Source organism: Sciurus vulgaris, assembly GCF_902686455.1.
Source record: "Sciurus vulgaris genome assembly, chromosome: 13".
Classification (NCBI taxonomy): Eukaryota; Metazoa; Chordata; class Mammalia; order Rodentia; family Sciuridae; genus Sciurus; species Sciurus vulgaris.
The window spans coordinates 62,308,022-62,322,801 of NC_136474.1; the positions used below are offsets into that span (position 1 = coordinate 62,308,022).

At 41.9% G+C, this 14,780-nt stretch overlaps 2 protein-coding genes across 11 annotated transcripts in view; one reads left to right on the plus strand and one right to left on the minus strand.

Annotated features, from left to right (window-relative positions):
• TPGS2 (tubulin polyglutamylase complex subunit 2) overlaps positions 1 to 13,314 on the minus strand; it is a 37,039-nt gene extending 23,725 nt beyond the window's left edge. For all 4 annotated transcript variants that reach the window (XM_079108594.1, XM_079108595.1, XM_079108596.1 and 1 more), the window contains exons 1-2: positions 13,079 to 13,314; positions 5,190 to 5,269 (exon numbers count right to left, since the gene is read on the minus strand). In XM_079108594.1, coding sequence (XP_078964720.1) covers positions 5,190 to 5,269; positions 13,079 to 13,160 — 162 coding nt within the window. In that variant the 5' untranslated portion in view covers positions 13,161 to 13,314. The remainder of the gene's footprint in view (positions 1 to 5,189; positions 5,270 to 13,078) is intronic.
• Positions 13,315 to 13,503: 189 nt separating this feature from the next.
• The window catches only part of KIAA1328, a 301,449-nt gene continuing 300,172 nt past the window's right edge, over positions 13,504 to 14,780 (plus strand). For 3 of the 7 annotated variants that reach the window (XM_079108528.1, XM_079108529.1, XM_079108530.1), the window contains exon 1: positions 13,642 to 13,811. Coding sequence is in view for 2 of the 7 variants with exons in the window: in XM_079108525.1 (XP_078964651.1) it covers positions 13,564 to 13,621 (58 nt within the window). In the remaining 5 variants the exon portion in view is untranslated. Of the gene's footprint in view, positions 13,622 to 13,641; positions 13,854 to 14,780 lie in introns of those variants that run through there. The other 4 variants (XM_079108525.1, XM_079108526.1, XM_079108527.1 and 1 more) reach the window with 3 other exon arrangements.

Sequence of the window (14,780 nt, forward strand, 5' to 3'; positions counted from 1 at the left end):
AACTGCTGCTATCAGAAGCTTGGCCTTTTGAGGTAGTGGGAACCACTCCCCTTGGTCCTGGAAAACAGCTGGAAGGCCACTGGAGCAGGCAGGCTGGCCTCCCAAGGCCCTGCAAAGTCACCTGAGCAGCTCCTTTGATATCGAGAGGTACTTGAGCTGGGCCCACTGGGATGCCCTAGTCCCCATGCAGTCCTCAGACACAAACCAGCACTTTGCCCCACTACTGGACATGCTGTGCTGCACCTACCTGGGCTCACTGGGGTGGTTTTGCCTCCACATGACCTGCAGAAACAGGTAGGTATCTGTACCTGCAGCCAGGTACACTGCACCCAGACCTTCCAGCGAACCCATCCAACCTTAGAGAGTTGCATCCCACCTGGCAGTGTAATCCCCAATGCCACAGAGACACCTATACACATGACTAACTTTGATTACTGCTTAAGAAGCTACATGGATACAATACTAAGGCACCCACCTGGAATGAAAGACAATGCAGCATATCCAACCAACATGCTAGGACAAATCACAAAAACTGACAAATGGGATTTTATCAAACTAAAAATTTTCATAGCAGCAAAGGAAACAACAAAGGGAAGGGACAATCTACAGAATGGATATATTTTCAAACTATTCATCGAAAAAGAGATTAACTCCAGAATATATGCGGAATTCAAAGATAAAACAAAATGCTGGTGAGGATGCAGAGAAAGGGGAATTCTTAACATACTACTGGTGGGAGTGTACATTAGTATAGCCATTATGGAGACCGTGGGGAGGTTCTTCAAAAAAACTAAAAACAGAACTACCATATGATCTGGCAAAACAACTACTAGGTATATATCCAAAGGAATTGCAATCAGTATGTTGAAGAGACATCTGCACTTACATGTTTACTGCAGCACTACTCACAAGAATCAACTTAAGTGTCTACCAACAGAGGAATGGTTAGAGAATATGTGGTATTTATACACAGTGGAGTATTATTCAGCCACAAAGAGGAAATTCTGTCATTTGTGGCAAGATGGATGAAAATGGGGGATATTATATTAAGCGAATAAGTCAGGCACATAAAGACAAGTACCCTATGTTCTCACAACATGTGGAAACTAAAAAGTTCATCTCAGAAATGCAGAGAATAGAACACTGGTCACTAAAGTTTGGAAAGGATGTGGGGGAAGGAGAAAGAAAGGATGGTTAACTGGTACAGGGATGCACTTGCACTCTGTAGACTGTAGAGTCAGTAAGGCTGAAAAGAAAAGGGATATTCTACCAAATCATTTGGTCTCTGTGAGTCATAGTTTTACCATCAGTACACTGAATTTTTATCTGGGGATTGGGAACGTAATCAATCAAGAATCGTAAAACACTTGGCAACTATGCAATGTCACTGAAATGCTTAATAATAACAATAATAGGATTCTCCTGGCACCAAGATGCTGTGAGTATTAAGAGGCATGCTTTCATTGTGCCTGAAAGATGAAAAGCTCAGCAAAGACGTTAGGTCTTACTAAATACCAACATTACACAAGGCAGGTAGCAGGCACAATGAATGTGAGTCATACAATTGCATGAAGTCAGGCAGATGGAAACTGCTTTTCAAAGAACAGAGGGTGAAATGGGAAGAGGTTGTTTACTTTTTGCTAACCTTAGGATCTGCATTAGGTATTTGATCTTTTAGGTTTTAGTTTTCAATCTTTCTTCCTGGATCTGTACAAAATCACAAAATATTAGATTATAGCTGGATGAGTCCTTTAGAAACACTGGTTTCAAATCATTTATTCTACAAATGATGAAGTTACCCAGAGAAGCTATAGTATTTAGCCAAGGGTCCAGAGCTGGCATTAGACTTCTACTCCAAGCTGTTTTCCTCACGCCACAGTGCCTCCATAACCTTACTGCTATGTCCTATTTCAGTGAGCTTCCAAGAGGGCGATAGTTGCCCAAAGGGGTAGGGGTAGTGGCGGGGAACCTCTTCATTGAGGGCCTTTTCTGGCTATGTATGCAGTTGTGAACACTGAGTATACCACATGGCAGCTGTTCCCTAGTTGGGATGTCTCCAAGCACAGAGGTCTGTAGGATCAGTTCCCTAGAGAAGTAGATGTAGTGTTCTCTGGCACAGGCATCTCTGGAATCAGGCACAAGTCAGGGGTGGCTCTACCAAGCTTTTTCCTATGGAACCAGACTCCTCAGTCACCCTTTGGGTGAGGAAAGAAGGAGCTCCCAACCAACTCAAAACTTCTGTTCTCTATTGCTTAACAGATAAAAGTAAGTAGCAAAATAGTATGTAGTATATTGCCCCATTCTGACTGAAAAATTTATTTAAAAACCTTTGTATGCTTTTGAGAATCTGAGGAATTCTCTGCCCAGAAACATGCACAGACCTAATACACTTGACATACATTTCAAGGACTCCATGGACCACTTTGTATTGTGTACCCCTACCCACACACAAAACCAAAAATATGCTAAGTGGTATGTCTAGGTGGTTAGATCCTAGAGAACTCTTCATTTTTTAAATCCTTTTTTTGTGTTTTTGTTTTCCAATCTTTTTATTGTGACCAATGTTTTATCATGACATAAAAACAGCATCTTAAAACCAAGGTACACACTCTAAATTCTACCTTGTACATTTGTTTGTCAACTTTTAAGCAACCCACAGGCTTTCAAAAGGCCAGCTCCTCTAAGCACTTCCACAGAAATCCTCCCACTGAGTATGTCTGAGGATTAACTATCTTAGTTTAAAAATCTTTTTCCTTTCAGACCTCTGATGGCTATTCATCCACTTCTGTTACCATATTCTCTAGGTATCAGCCCAAGTTGAACAGGAACCCAATAATGACATACTGTCTAGGAGGTGGACCATATTCCAATAAAGATCCATTACAGATGTTAGCCATGGAAACTAGCTATGGAAGGTATGCTCCAAATGAATAAACTATATTATAACAGGTAAAGCTGGGACAAATGGGTAGTCTCCTTAAAGAGTTCTGGGGAATATATAAGAAACAAAGAATATGACTCAGAAACTGCTTCATTAAATAAGTGGCATAATATGTCATAGCCTTAATGTTGCTCCACTTTGTTCTCTCACCTTCTCACACAGGTCTGCCAGGATCAGCTGGTTCAACATTTGCTCCTATATCTGTTTGTATGCTAGTACCATGTTGTTTTGATTACTCAAACTCTGTGACATATTTTGAAATCCCACAGTGTGATATCTCTAGTTTTGTTCACTTTAGTCAAGATTGCTTTGTTTATCTGGGGTCTTTTGTAGTTTCATATGAGTTTTAGGACTGATTTTTTTTTTTTTTGGCAAAGAATGACATGGGAATTTTGATAGAGATTATACCAAATCTGCATATTGCTTTGAATAGTATGAACATTTTAGTAATAAAGTGAAATAAGCCAGGCGCAGAGAAACAAACATGGTATGACCTCACTTACAGCAGAATCTAAAAGAGGCAAACTTAGAAGTAGAGTAGGATGGTGGTTCCCAGAGGTTTGCGGGAGGGCAGGAGGAAAGAGGTGATATTGGCCAGTGGATTAGAATGAACAAGTTCTGATATTCCACTATACAGCAATGGGACTACAGTTAATAATGTACTTACTGTATATTTCAAAATAGCTAAGAAATGATTTTAAATATTCTCACCACAAAGACATGCTAAAAATATCTGAGGCAAGGGATATTCTAATTAGCCCAATTGGATAATGCTACAATGTATATATATACTGAAATATCACATCAAACCCCATAAATACATAAAATTATTTGTTAATTAAAAATTTAAAAAAAGATTTAAACAGACACTGTCTGAAATTTCCTTTTTCTATTATCAGTTGTGAGCTGAAATGGAGGTAGGGGGCTGAGAAATCCCTGAGAAAAGTTGAGGTACTGCTGAGCTGAAGTCCCGGAGGAAAATCTCAACTACCAGTTACTAAGCTTCCAGAAAAGCTGCTGCTGTCTCAACCCAGGGAGAGGAGTCACACTGGCAGGACTACATACTTTGCCAGGGGCTGCCTGGCTGCTGAGGGCAAGACACCCAGTGTTGTCTCTGTTAGAGAGGCAGCCATGCACAGCAGAAAGGGTATGTGTTCATAGGCAGGTAATTCTGCACTCAAATTCTGGCTCTATCTCTTGGTAATTGTGAGACCCAGAACAACTTCTTTAACCTCTTTGAGCCTCAGTTCCTTCATCTATAAAATGAAGATACCATGCTCACTTTGTAGGGTTATAATTCATTTAATAGGAAATAACTTAGATGATACACATTAGCAGATACTTACTAAATGACAGGGTTATTTCTTAGCCACCAGCCCCAGTCAGATCTATTTGCTACTCTACAGCTATTCTGATCTTTCCAAAGCAGAAAACTGACCTTCTTAATTTCCTACTTTAAACATTTCACTGGCTACCCTTTGCTCTCAAGATATGGAACAAAAATTCTAATCCATGAAGCCTTGCATGCCTGGTCCTTGTGATCTTGCTCTCCTATGCTCTATTTTTATGTTTTATGTAATCCTTTCCATCTCAAAGCCCTGGAACATATCAAAAGCCCCTTCTTTCCCAGATCCCATCTGTCAGGTTAACAACTTCTCATAGCTTCTTTGGAAAACCTTTTCTCAACCTCTAGACTAGGTCAGGGTCTGGACAATTCTCCCTTCATCTCTACTTCACAGTACTCAGTCTAGTTTGTAATTAAGCTTATTAACAATTTACACTGTATCTTAGTACAATCAAGAGGAAGAACAGTGCCTTTAAAAAAATTAACACTGAATCCCCAAGGCTCGATAGCAAGCAGGATACCTGGACCGTTTTTGGAGCTTTAAAGTTTTATTGAATAAATGAAAGATCAGAGGAAAACTGGAAAGCACTAGCTGTGGATCTGGTCAGTAGTTATTTATAATGCTTAACCACATTCTGCCTGGCATGATACTTAGTAATATGTCTCCTTTCCTATCCTTGCTGGATTTTTAGTTTTGTTGTGAACAGCTTCAAATACCCATTGACATCAAAGGTTTACCAGGGCTCAGGGGAGACATTTCAATGCAGGGAAAGTGGCATTCCATAATAGAAGGCAACTGTAGCTGACATAAGAATAGGTTTCCTGTCCTAATCTTTCTTCTCAGGGACATGTTAGTTGACTTCTCTTTGTTGGGAGATTAGGATGCCACATGACAACACTTACTTGTTCCCATGAAGAAATCATATGTCGTTCAGCAGGTGCCTTTTCTATGATGGTCACCTCTGTCACACCTGGGGAAGATTCTGGAGGAAGAAAAAGAACATCTGTGGAGTTGCAATTGACCTGGTTCTCACTTTTCTACACTACAGATTGACTGTTGATGGCTGTCCGAGGACTATCTGGTCCCTCTAATGAGTATTTATATCCCCTGTGACAAAAGCAAAGAAGTGTTTGATCCCTCAAAGGCAACACTCAGTCTTGTAACCTAAGATGGTACAGTCTACCTGGTAGAAAGAACACCAACAGAACATACTCCACATTCAATCACTACTCATTTATCTTGTTGAAAAGAGAAAAGAGATCCTAAATTTCTAGTGATTTCACACCAAACTTCTCAGTGAGCTAAATTTATATATTTATGAAATGGTAAAAAGAAATACGGAATAGTAGTTCCTCATTAACTTTTATAAGATGTAAAACCTGCTAACTTTTCTTCCAAATAAAACTCATTTTGAACATAATATTCTACTCTATGAGTTTCAGGCTTTAGAAGCTAGGCGAACATTATGAAAAATGGATTTTGTCTAGAAATATACTGGAAACAAAGTAAGTCATATCTCTCTATCCTCAATGCTGGCAAAGATCTCCAAATAATCCGCTCTCGTCTTAGCTGAGTTGTGCTTTACTACTTTGATAGAAGAGAAGTCACCTGGGAATAAAACATTTCAATATCTCCTCCCATATTCTCTACTTATTCTATGGTCACCCAGTCTTAAGCTTGAAATCCTTAGTCTAAGACATAAATATCTGTCATAAAAGCTTTTATGGTTTATGCTGGGCATGGTGGCTCATGCCTGTAATCCTAGTGACTCAAGAAGATGAGGCAGAGTATTATAAATTCAAGGTCAGTCCCAGCACTTAGCAAGGCCCTAAGCAACTGAGTGAGACCCTCTCTCAAAATAAAAAAGCTGAGGATGTGGTTCAATGGTTAAATGCCCCTAGGTTCAATCACTGACACCAAAAAAAAAAAAAAAAAAACAAAAAAAAAACCCGAAAAAAAACAAGGAAACAGTTTTATGGTTAAATTCTCCCCCCAAAAATATGTTGAAATAAGGTCAGAATATGACCTTATTTGGAAATAGGTTTATTGTAGATGTAATCAGTATTGCTACGCTGGAGTCAGGAATACAGAATAGTACCTCAGATCCCCAGCCCAATATGATTGGTGTCCTGATAGAAAGAATACCATGTGAAGATGAAATATGACTATGTGAAGATGGAAGACTGGACCAAACTATCACGAAGGGGTAAAGGCAGGATACATCCCATACAGGTCTCAAAATGAGCATGGCTGCTGCTGACACCTTAATTTAGACTCTAGGCCCCCAGAACGGTGAGAGAATGACTTTGTTGTTATATGCCAGTGTGACAGTTTTTACAGCAGCCCTAGCAAATGATCCACTTTTTCTGTGTGATGCTGCACCACTCTGTTTTCTATCATGGTCACTGTAAGCCTTGATGAAACCACTGCTACAAAAATCTATTCCTACTTCAACCATCCTTAGCATACCATCAGAAGACCTTGCCCATACCTAGGCTTGTTTCTCATACAATTTTGCTCAGTTCTCCCTCTGGTCTAGAAGATAGTAGCCTTATTATGTTTGATTTTTATCTTCTTCCCTGGTCTAAATCCTCTGTTTCAGCAGTGTCAGTGAGTTCACTCATTGCTTTTATTCCTCCAATACCCCCAAAAGAAACCTGTGCTCCTATCTAAATATGCTATCCCCTTTTCCTGATGCACATACCCAAATGTGTTCCTGTTTCTCTTCATACCCAAATACTACTCATATTTTAAAGCCACACTCAAGTTCCACCTCCTCCATAAAACCATTACTAAGGATTACTATAGCTCACAGCTCTCTGATTATCCTAATACTCCATTCCATCTCACACAGGTTCAGTGCTACATGTTTGTACTTTATTTTACTCTATTTTTTAAAATATTTTTTCTAGTTATTGATGGACCTTCATTTTTTAATTTATTCATATGCAGTGCAGACGATTGAACCCAGTGCCTTGCACATGCTAGGCAAGCTATAGCTCCAGCCCCAATTTTATACTATTTAAAATGAATCCTAGTTATTTACTATGAGACTCTAGAAATACTGTATACAAGAATTTATTGAAATGACTTTTAAAAATTTTTAGGAAAATGGCAGACTTCTAATTCAGTTTTATGTGGTTCATTGATTCCATGATTATACCCTTTCTATGCATGATAAAAGTTTTCCTCCAAGGATATGGGGGAAAAGGTATATGCGGCTGGTAGGGCTATAAATTGGTACAAACATTCTGGAAAGCAGTACAGTCATTCCTCAGAAAACTTGGAATGGAACCACCATTTCACCCAGTTATCCCACTCCTCCATATATATCCAAAGGTCTTAAAATCAGCAACAGTGATGCAGCCACATCGATGTTTATAGCAGCTCAAGTCACAATAGCTAAGCTATGGAACCAAACAAGTGCCCTTCAACAGATGAATGGATAAAGAAAATGTGGTATATATACACAATGGAATATTACTCCTCCATAAAAAAAAGATTTTATGACTTTTGCTGGTAAATGGATGGATCCAGAGACTATCATGCTAACTGAAATAAGCCAATCCCAAAAACTGAAGGCTGAGTGTCTTCTCTGATATGCAGATGCTAACACAACAAGGGGGAAGGGGAGAACAGAAGTTCAGTTCACTAGACAAAGAGGAATGAAGGACAGGAGGATGGGAATAGGAAAGAGAGTAAATGAATTGGACATAACTTTCCTATGTTCTATATATGAATATACAACAAAGAAACTCCACATCATTTACAACCACAAGAATGGGATCCTAATTAGAATAAGTTATACTTCATGAAGGTATAATATGTCAAAATACACTCTACTGTCATGTCTATCTAAAAATAAATAAAGTGTATAAAATTTTGAGATGCAGTAATAGCACAACTAAAAATTCTGGACTCTGCCTATTCTAGTCTTTCTCTATTCATTCAGTGATTATATGACCTGAGATGACTCCTCACTTCTCTTTGCCTTCAGTAAGATAGAATACTACTATTTCCCTTGGTAGGGAAAACAAGGAGTAAGAATACTATGGTAAAATGAAAAGTATTATATGTAGAGTTACACATTTTGTTCCTGCCCCCGTTCAATATTCTAAGATATTGGAAGCAGGTGTTACAGAGGGAAAAGATTGAACTTCAAGCCATTAGGCATGGATGAGTCTTTGCTATGTGCCTGCCTGGTGGGGATGGAAGATGCTGTCTATCCCTTCAAGGGTGGTCCTGTTGACCACTGTTCTATCAAAGCCAAGATAATGAATAATAAATGTTATTATTCACATCTTAGATAAGGATATTGAGGCTGAGAGTTAAAGCCACATAGCCTGGTCTCTTCCAAGTATAAGTCTAGTTTATGTGGAAAAGTTGCTGCATGTCCCCTGGCATAGCTCTACAGAAATTATCCTATGCAACTGCAGAGTCTAGCTTTCATCAGTCTTAGTAACCTAACACTTCATGGGCAGTAGGATAGAATACACTGTTTTCCAACAACCTGGGTGGTTGCATAGTGATAACCTTTGATTATATTCTCAGGGCAGTCTGGTGTCTAAGGATGCAAGAGGACATATATAATTATTCACTTTTTAAACTTTGTGGTAGTTTATTCCAAGGTTGGGTGCTATCAATTCTTTCCTTCCTTTCTCCCTTGTGAGGTGAAGTCTGATTCTCCACCTTCTTGAATTTGGAGTTGACATGTAACTGCTTTGAACAATATGGTGAAGACATGCTGTGTCAGCTTTGGACCTAAACTTCAAGGGAACTGGCAGTTTCCCTTTTCCTTGGAGTCCTAAGCCATCATATAATAAATTCAATCTACTCTTTGGAGAGATAGGTCCTACTTAGGAACACTGAGGAGGCCAGACATGTAAGTGCAAAGGTCATCAGAAAATTTCAATCCTAGCTGCTATGGGATTGCAAACATTTCAGAGACCCCAAATGAGAAGTATCCCAGCTAAACCCAAGAACTAGGACAGTTAGTAATTTGTTTCAAGTCACTATTTTTGGAGTGGTTTGTCACCCTGCAACACCACATACTTCCCAGTAGAAAATAATCCAAATCCACAATCTCTGGATTATTTAACAAGGACCTGTTATATCCTCAGCTTGGTGAAATTACTACCAGCTATTAAGAATTTAAAGGGCTGGGGAGATAGCTCAGTCGGTAGAGTGCTTGCATTGTAAGCACAAGGCCCTGGGTTCGATCCCCAGCACCCAAAAAAAAAAAAAGAATTTAAGTAGTAGACACCATCTACTACCATCTAAAGAAAGTTACTGCTAATTAAACAAGACATACATGTAATGAAAGTGAAAACTTCAAGATTACACAATTATGTGTTAAAATGGGTGATAATGACCCCGAGGGCCACAGGAGTTGAATGCAGAGGGAGGTTGATAAAGACTGAACAAGTGACAGATGTCAGAAATAATGCACAGTCCATCTGGTCCTTGAAGGATGATGTGGAAGTTACTGCAGACTGGTTTGATGAATACCTACTTTGGCTTCTTCCTAGTGTGCATACCTGTATTTTAGAGACTGGATAGCTAAAAACTTCATTTCCTAGATTCCTCTACATTTAGGATTCCTCAGACAAACAAAATTCTTCTATGTAAAACTGCACCCATAAATTTGGAAAAGGGATGAGCAGGTGAGGGAAAATGCAGAGAGGAGACCTTCTTAGAAGCATAATTTCAGAGGTATTTTGATCTCATAGGTTGGGCATTGCAACAACGGCATCAACGGCATCAACAACAACATAACTTTCAATCACCCAGCTTCTTTATTACAGATACTGTAATACTGCAGATACTTCCTACTTAACATCTATCTTTTATGTTTGCAGTAAGGTTCTCATTATAGAGTCTGCTTCCCTCAGCTCTCTCAATGATTTTGTAGGCTACTGCCCCTTAACTGATCCCTTTCTGTCTTAACTAGATAAAGTGCAAATTATTTCTAATCTAGCCAGAGTGTATTCTAAGGCCTGAAACTAAGAACCTTGACAGATACAAAGAGTTTCGGTTTGTGGGCTTAGAAAAGACTTGCTGAGGCAGGTGAATATTCACAGGTCAGAGGAAGCTGTCATTTACATGATTTAAGAAGTATGGCCACAAAGCCAGACAAAAACATGAGAAGATTTGCGAATACTAACCTAATACCCAGCTTCTTCCCTAGCAAGGTTCAGAGATGGGGCTTTTAAGCAATGATTGGATCATAAGGGCTATAAACTCATTAGTGGATTAATCCATTCGATGAATAATCTGAATGGACTATTGGGTGGTAACTGCAGGCAGGGGGTCAAAGACTGAGAATGTAGGTCACTGGGGATGGGCCCTTGGGGATTATATCAGTCTCTGGCCCCTTCATGCATCTGTTTCCTGGCTGCCATGAGTTGAGCAGCTTCACTCTGCCACACCCTTCTGCCAGGATGTTTTTACTTCACCTGGGGCCTAGAGCAATGGGGTCAGCTGATCATAAACTGAACCTTAGAAACTGTGAGCCCAAAATAAACTTTTCCTCTTTGAAGTTGTTTTTATCAGGTATTTTGGTCACAGTGACAAAATGTAAACCCAACAGGGTCCCCCTCACTTTTATGAATTCTTTAGGGTTTTCTATATACAAGAGTACATCATCTGTAAGTGGAGAAATCTTCATTTGACTTCTTTATTTCATTTTCCTGCCTACCTACACTCACTAGAATCTCTAATACAATGTGTACAGAAGTGATAAGAATTCTTATCATGCAGAAAAGACCAAATGCAATAGGCCTGAGACTGAAATTCTTGTAAAGCTGGCCCTTTTTGGCATCTGGGAACTGGATCTCAGGAAGGTTCTCATCATTCTCTGATAAGAGTGACTTGCCATACCTAAAGTGTTGTTGCAAACAATATGGTTTATGCTGAACATCTGCTTTTCCTTAGGGAGTCTGGAATTTTGGCACTTGGTAGAAAAAAGGTACCTAGGTGACTGATTTTAAATAAAAGGTCTGAACTCCTAGGTGCAGGTAAGCATCCCTGATACATATTTCAGATATGCTATGACAACATGTTGCTGGAGAAATTAAGTACCATGTGGTTTCACTGAGAGGACTCATGACAGCTTACACCTGGTTTCCTTGACTTCCACACATGTGTCTTTCCCTTTGCTTATTTTGTTTTATATTTCTTTTCTGTAATAAATCATAACATTGAGTATGGCTATCTTCTATGTCTTGTAATCCTCCCAGGGAATCTTGGTGAACCTCTGACCTTTTTGTCATTGTTCCTGATTTGAAGGGGGAAAGCTGTCAGGGCTTCACCATGATGTTAGCTGTGGACTTTCTACAGATGCTCTTTATCAGCATGAGGAAGTTCTATCTCTATTCCATTCTATTTTCAGGTTTTTTTTTTTTTTATTAAATCAAGAAAGGGTGTTGGATATTATCATGTGCTTTTTCTGTATCTATTGAGAAGGGTGTTGGTTCTTTTATTCTATTAACAAATTATTCTTTTAACAAATTGATTTTCATATCTTAAAACCACACATTCCGAAGATAATGTGCTCTTGGACTTCTATTATAAAAAGAGACTTTTTTTAAAAAAAGCATTATATCATTGGCGATAAGTGCTGCCAATTTTTTTTTTTTTTTTTTTTTTTTTTTAGTAAGTTAAGGAAAGAGCAGGAAGGAAGGATGTTATTAGAACTACATTCAGGGATGGCTTCTCTGACATAATAATTCGATCAGAAATCTGAACGCTGTGAGGGAGACATTTAGAGAAAAATCCAGCTGGAAGCCCAAGCAAATTGCAAAAGGCTTAAAGCAGGAGTAAGTTTGGTGTGTTTAAGGTCATAGCCTTGATATGGTAACCCGGTGGCCACAGCAGTGAAAACCAACAGATGAGAGCAGATCATATGGGGACTTGTGGGACACAGTAGAGAAATTTCGAGTGTATTGTAATTGTGATGGGCAGGCACTGAGGCATGCTTTTCAGCCTGCCTAAGATAGTCTTTCTCCTCCTTGGTATTGTGGCTTTTACTTATCTATGAAAATCTAGCATCATCTTTGGGACATGTTCTTTAACTTTCTCCAAAAAAGCCATTCACCTCCTCTGTGCTACCTCTGAGCTACTAGGGAACTAGCATGTTTACTTTTTCATCTTTGTAACCCAGCATCTAACAGTGGTGGTTCCTATTGTGTGTGTGCTATTGGGGACTGAAGCCAGGCTTTGCACTTGCTAGGTGCTACCACTGAGCTATACCCCTAGCCCATCAGTGGTAGTTACTAAACAAAAGTTGAATTAAAAACTGTAACCCATCAGGAGGCACAAGCTTTGACTCCTTTCAACCACTTCAGGAGCTGCACACGAAGGTGCTTGGTGATCGATGCTTAGGGAGGTTGGCTGCATCATTTCCCCAGCTCGCCCTGGTACCAGAGAAAAGCCTTGGGTTTTATGGATACCGCCTTGACTAAGAATGCCTCTTGGGAAACCCAGTCCCCCAAATGCCCGGTGCTTGCTGTCTTCCCTATGCACGTCTTGGCAGGTCTTCCAGGTCCTGGAGTACGCGGGGGATGGGGGGATTCCTGCTTCCCAGCTGTCTCGGAACACTCCCTGCAAACCCTTCCCCGGCCTGGTCATGCACCCGGCTCCCGGTCTTTCTTCCTCAACCACGGAAGTCCTAGCAGCGATGCCTGGGTCTAGCGTCGTGAGGTCCACCCCACACATCACCTTTCCACCCTCTTTTCATCTCCACGCCCCCTCACCCCAGGCTCGCCTATCCCCTGGCTCTCTGTCCCCTCACCTAGGATGCGGGTAATGCCCAGGGTCAACTTCTCCAGGTGCGGCTTGCTGCAGCCCAGCAGCGAGGGCGACGCCTCCTCCATGGCTCGAGTCCCGGCTACGGCTACGCGCGCGGCAGAGACAGCGCCTGCGGCCGGTGCGGCGAGCGGGGCGGGCCGGACCCCGCCTCGGCGCCTCGGCCGTGCAGTTCACGGCATGCCGGGAGCTGTAGTTCTCGGCTCCTGAGAGCGCGGCGGAGGGGAGATGGGCGGCCCGGCCTGGTCTGGCCGCAGTAGTTCCTCCGGGCGCTCTTTCCCGCTGCCCGGCGCTGCGCTCCACTCCGCACCGCTCGGATCCCACCTCCCCTCCGCCCTGACCTTCTTGCCCCGCCGCTGCTGGCCGCGCAAGCGGGGGCGGGCCTCTGCGCCTTGCGGCCAATGGGGACTGAGCCTGGGGGCCGGGGCGTGGCGGTCTCGGCGCGACGCCCCGAGTGGCGGTTGTTTCAAGATGGCGGACGTGGCGGGCCCCTCCCGCTCGGGCGCCGCAGCGTTCTGGAGCCGGGACTGTATCCTTTGCCCGGCTGGCAGGGGGCGCCGGCGCCCTCCCCCGGCCGAGGGGCGAGCGGTCGCGTGGGACGCTGGGTGGCCAGCGGAGCGCGATCTAACCCGGAGTGAGGGACGTGCTGCCCGGCCTCAGTCTAGGTGCCGGACTTCCCTCTCGCTGGGGTCTTAGGTGTCACCAGACTGGAATTCCAGGTGTGGGGACACTGCACTGATGGTTCCCTGCCCTCCTTGGTGGTGAGCGCTGAAAGATGGCCTAGTCTTGGCCCAGCCTGGGACCGGGAGGCTCCGTCCACCGACCCTCCTAGGGTGACCCCAGGCGGACGGAGTGTGCGGAGTATACTTGTGGTTGAGGAAGAGTGGACGTGGGCTGGACAGGGATAGTTGCTGGCGGGGTCGGGAGCTTTTTGTCTTGATTTAGAATTGTCCATAGTCTATGCTGATAGTCTCAAATCAAGACTCTGTCGGATTTCAAAGGCCTTTCAGTGGTGACACGTTTTCGAACTGAGGTTTTAGAGACGTGTAGGGCTTGGTTTCATAGCGATGTGTTCTCGTGGTGCAGGTTACAAAATAAGATGTGAATCTTGGCACTTAAAAGGGTGATTTACATGTCGATCGTGGGTCCCACTGGCAGGGCTTCAAGTTTTGGAATTGTTTGGGGATGGAGAAACTGTGGAGCCTTCTACCTCCGTGGTAGTAGTCCCAGTTCAATATCTGTGATGTTTCCTTGACAGTGCCTTTTTTCCCCTGAGTTAAGTAGACTGTTGTAACCTGAGCTTTCCTCCTGGTAATTTACTTTTAGTTCCTTAGAGGGGCTTTACTAGGAAGAAGAAATGCAATCAGTGTTATTGGATACCTGCAGAGACAAGTCTTTTTGTCTGTTTCCTAGGATTAGGATTGGCATTGAGATAGTGCTGTTACCTTTGGCAGAATCACTCTTTAGACATTCTACTTAGCTCCCAGTGAAATTTACACAATTATATTTCCAGTTCTTATTGAGTTACTAGGATTAGAGTTTCATATGTGGAGAGGGACATATTTGCATTCTTTGCTCCTTGGGTGTTTAGTGTTGTGCATTTACTAAACAAAATTACCACTTGTCTCTGATAGGTTGGTGAGAATCAAATGAAATCATGTATATAGGCTGTGGATGAAAGCACACTA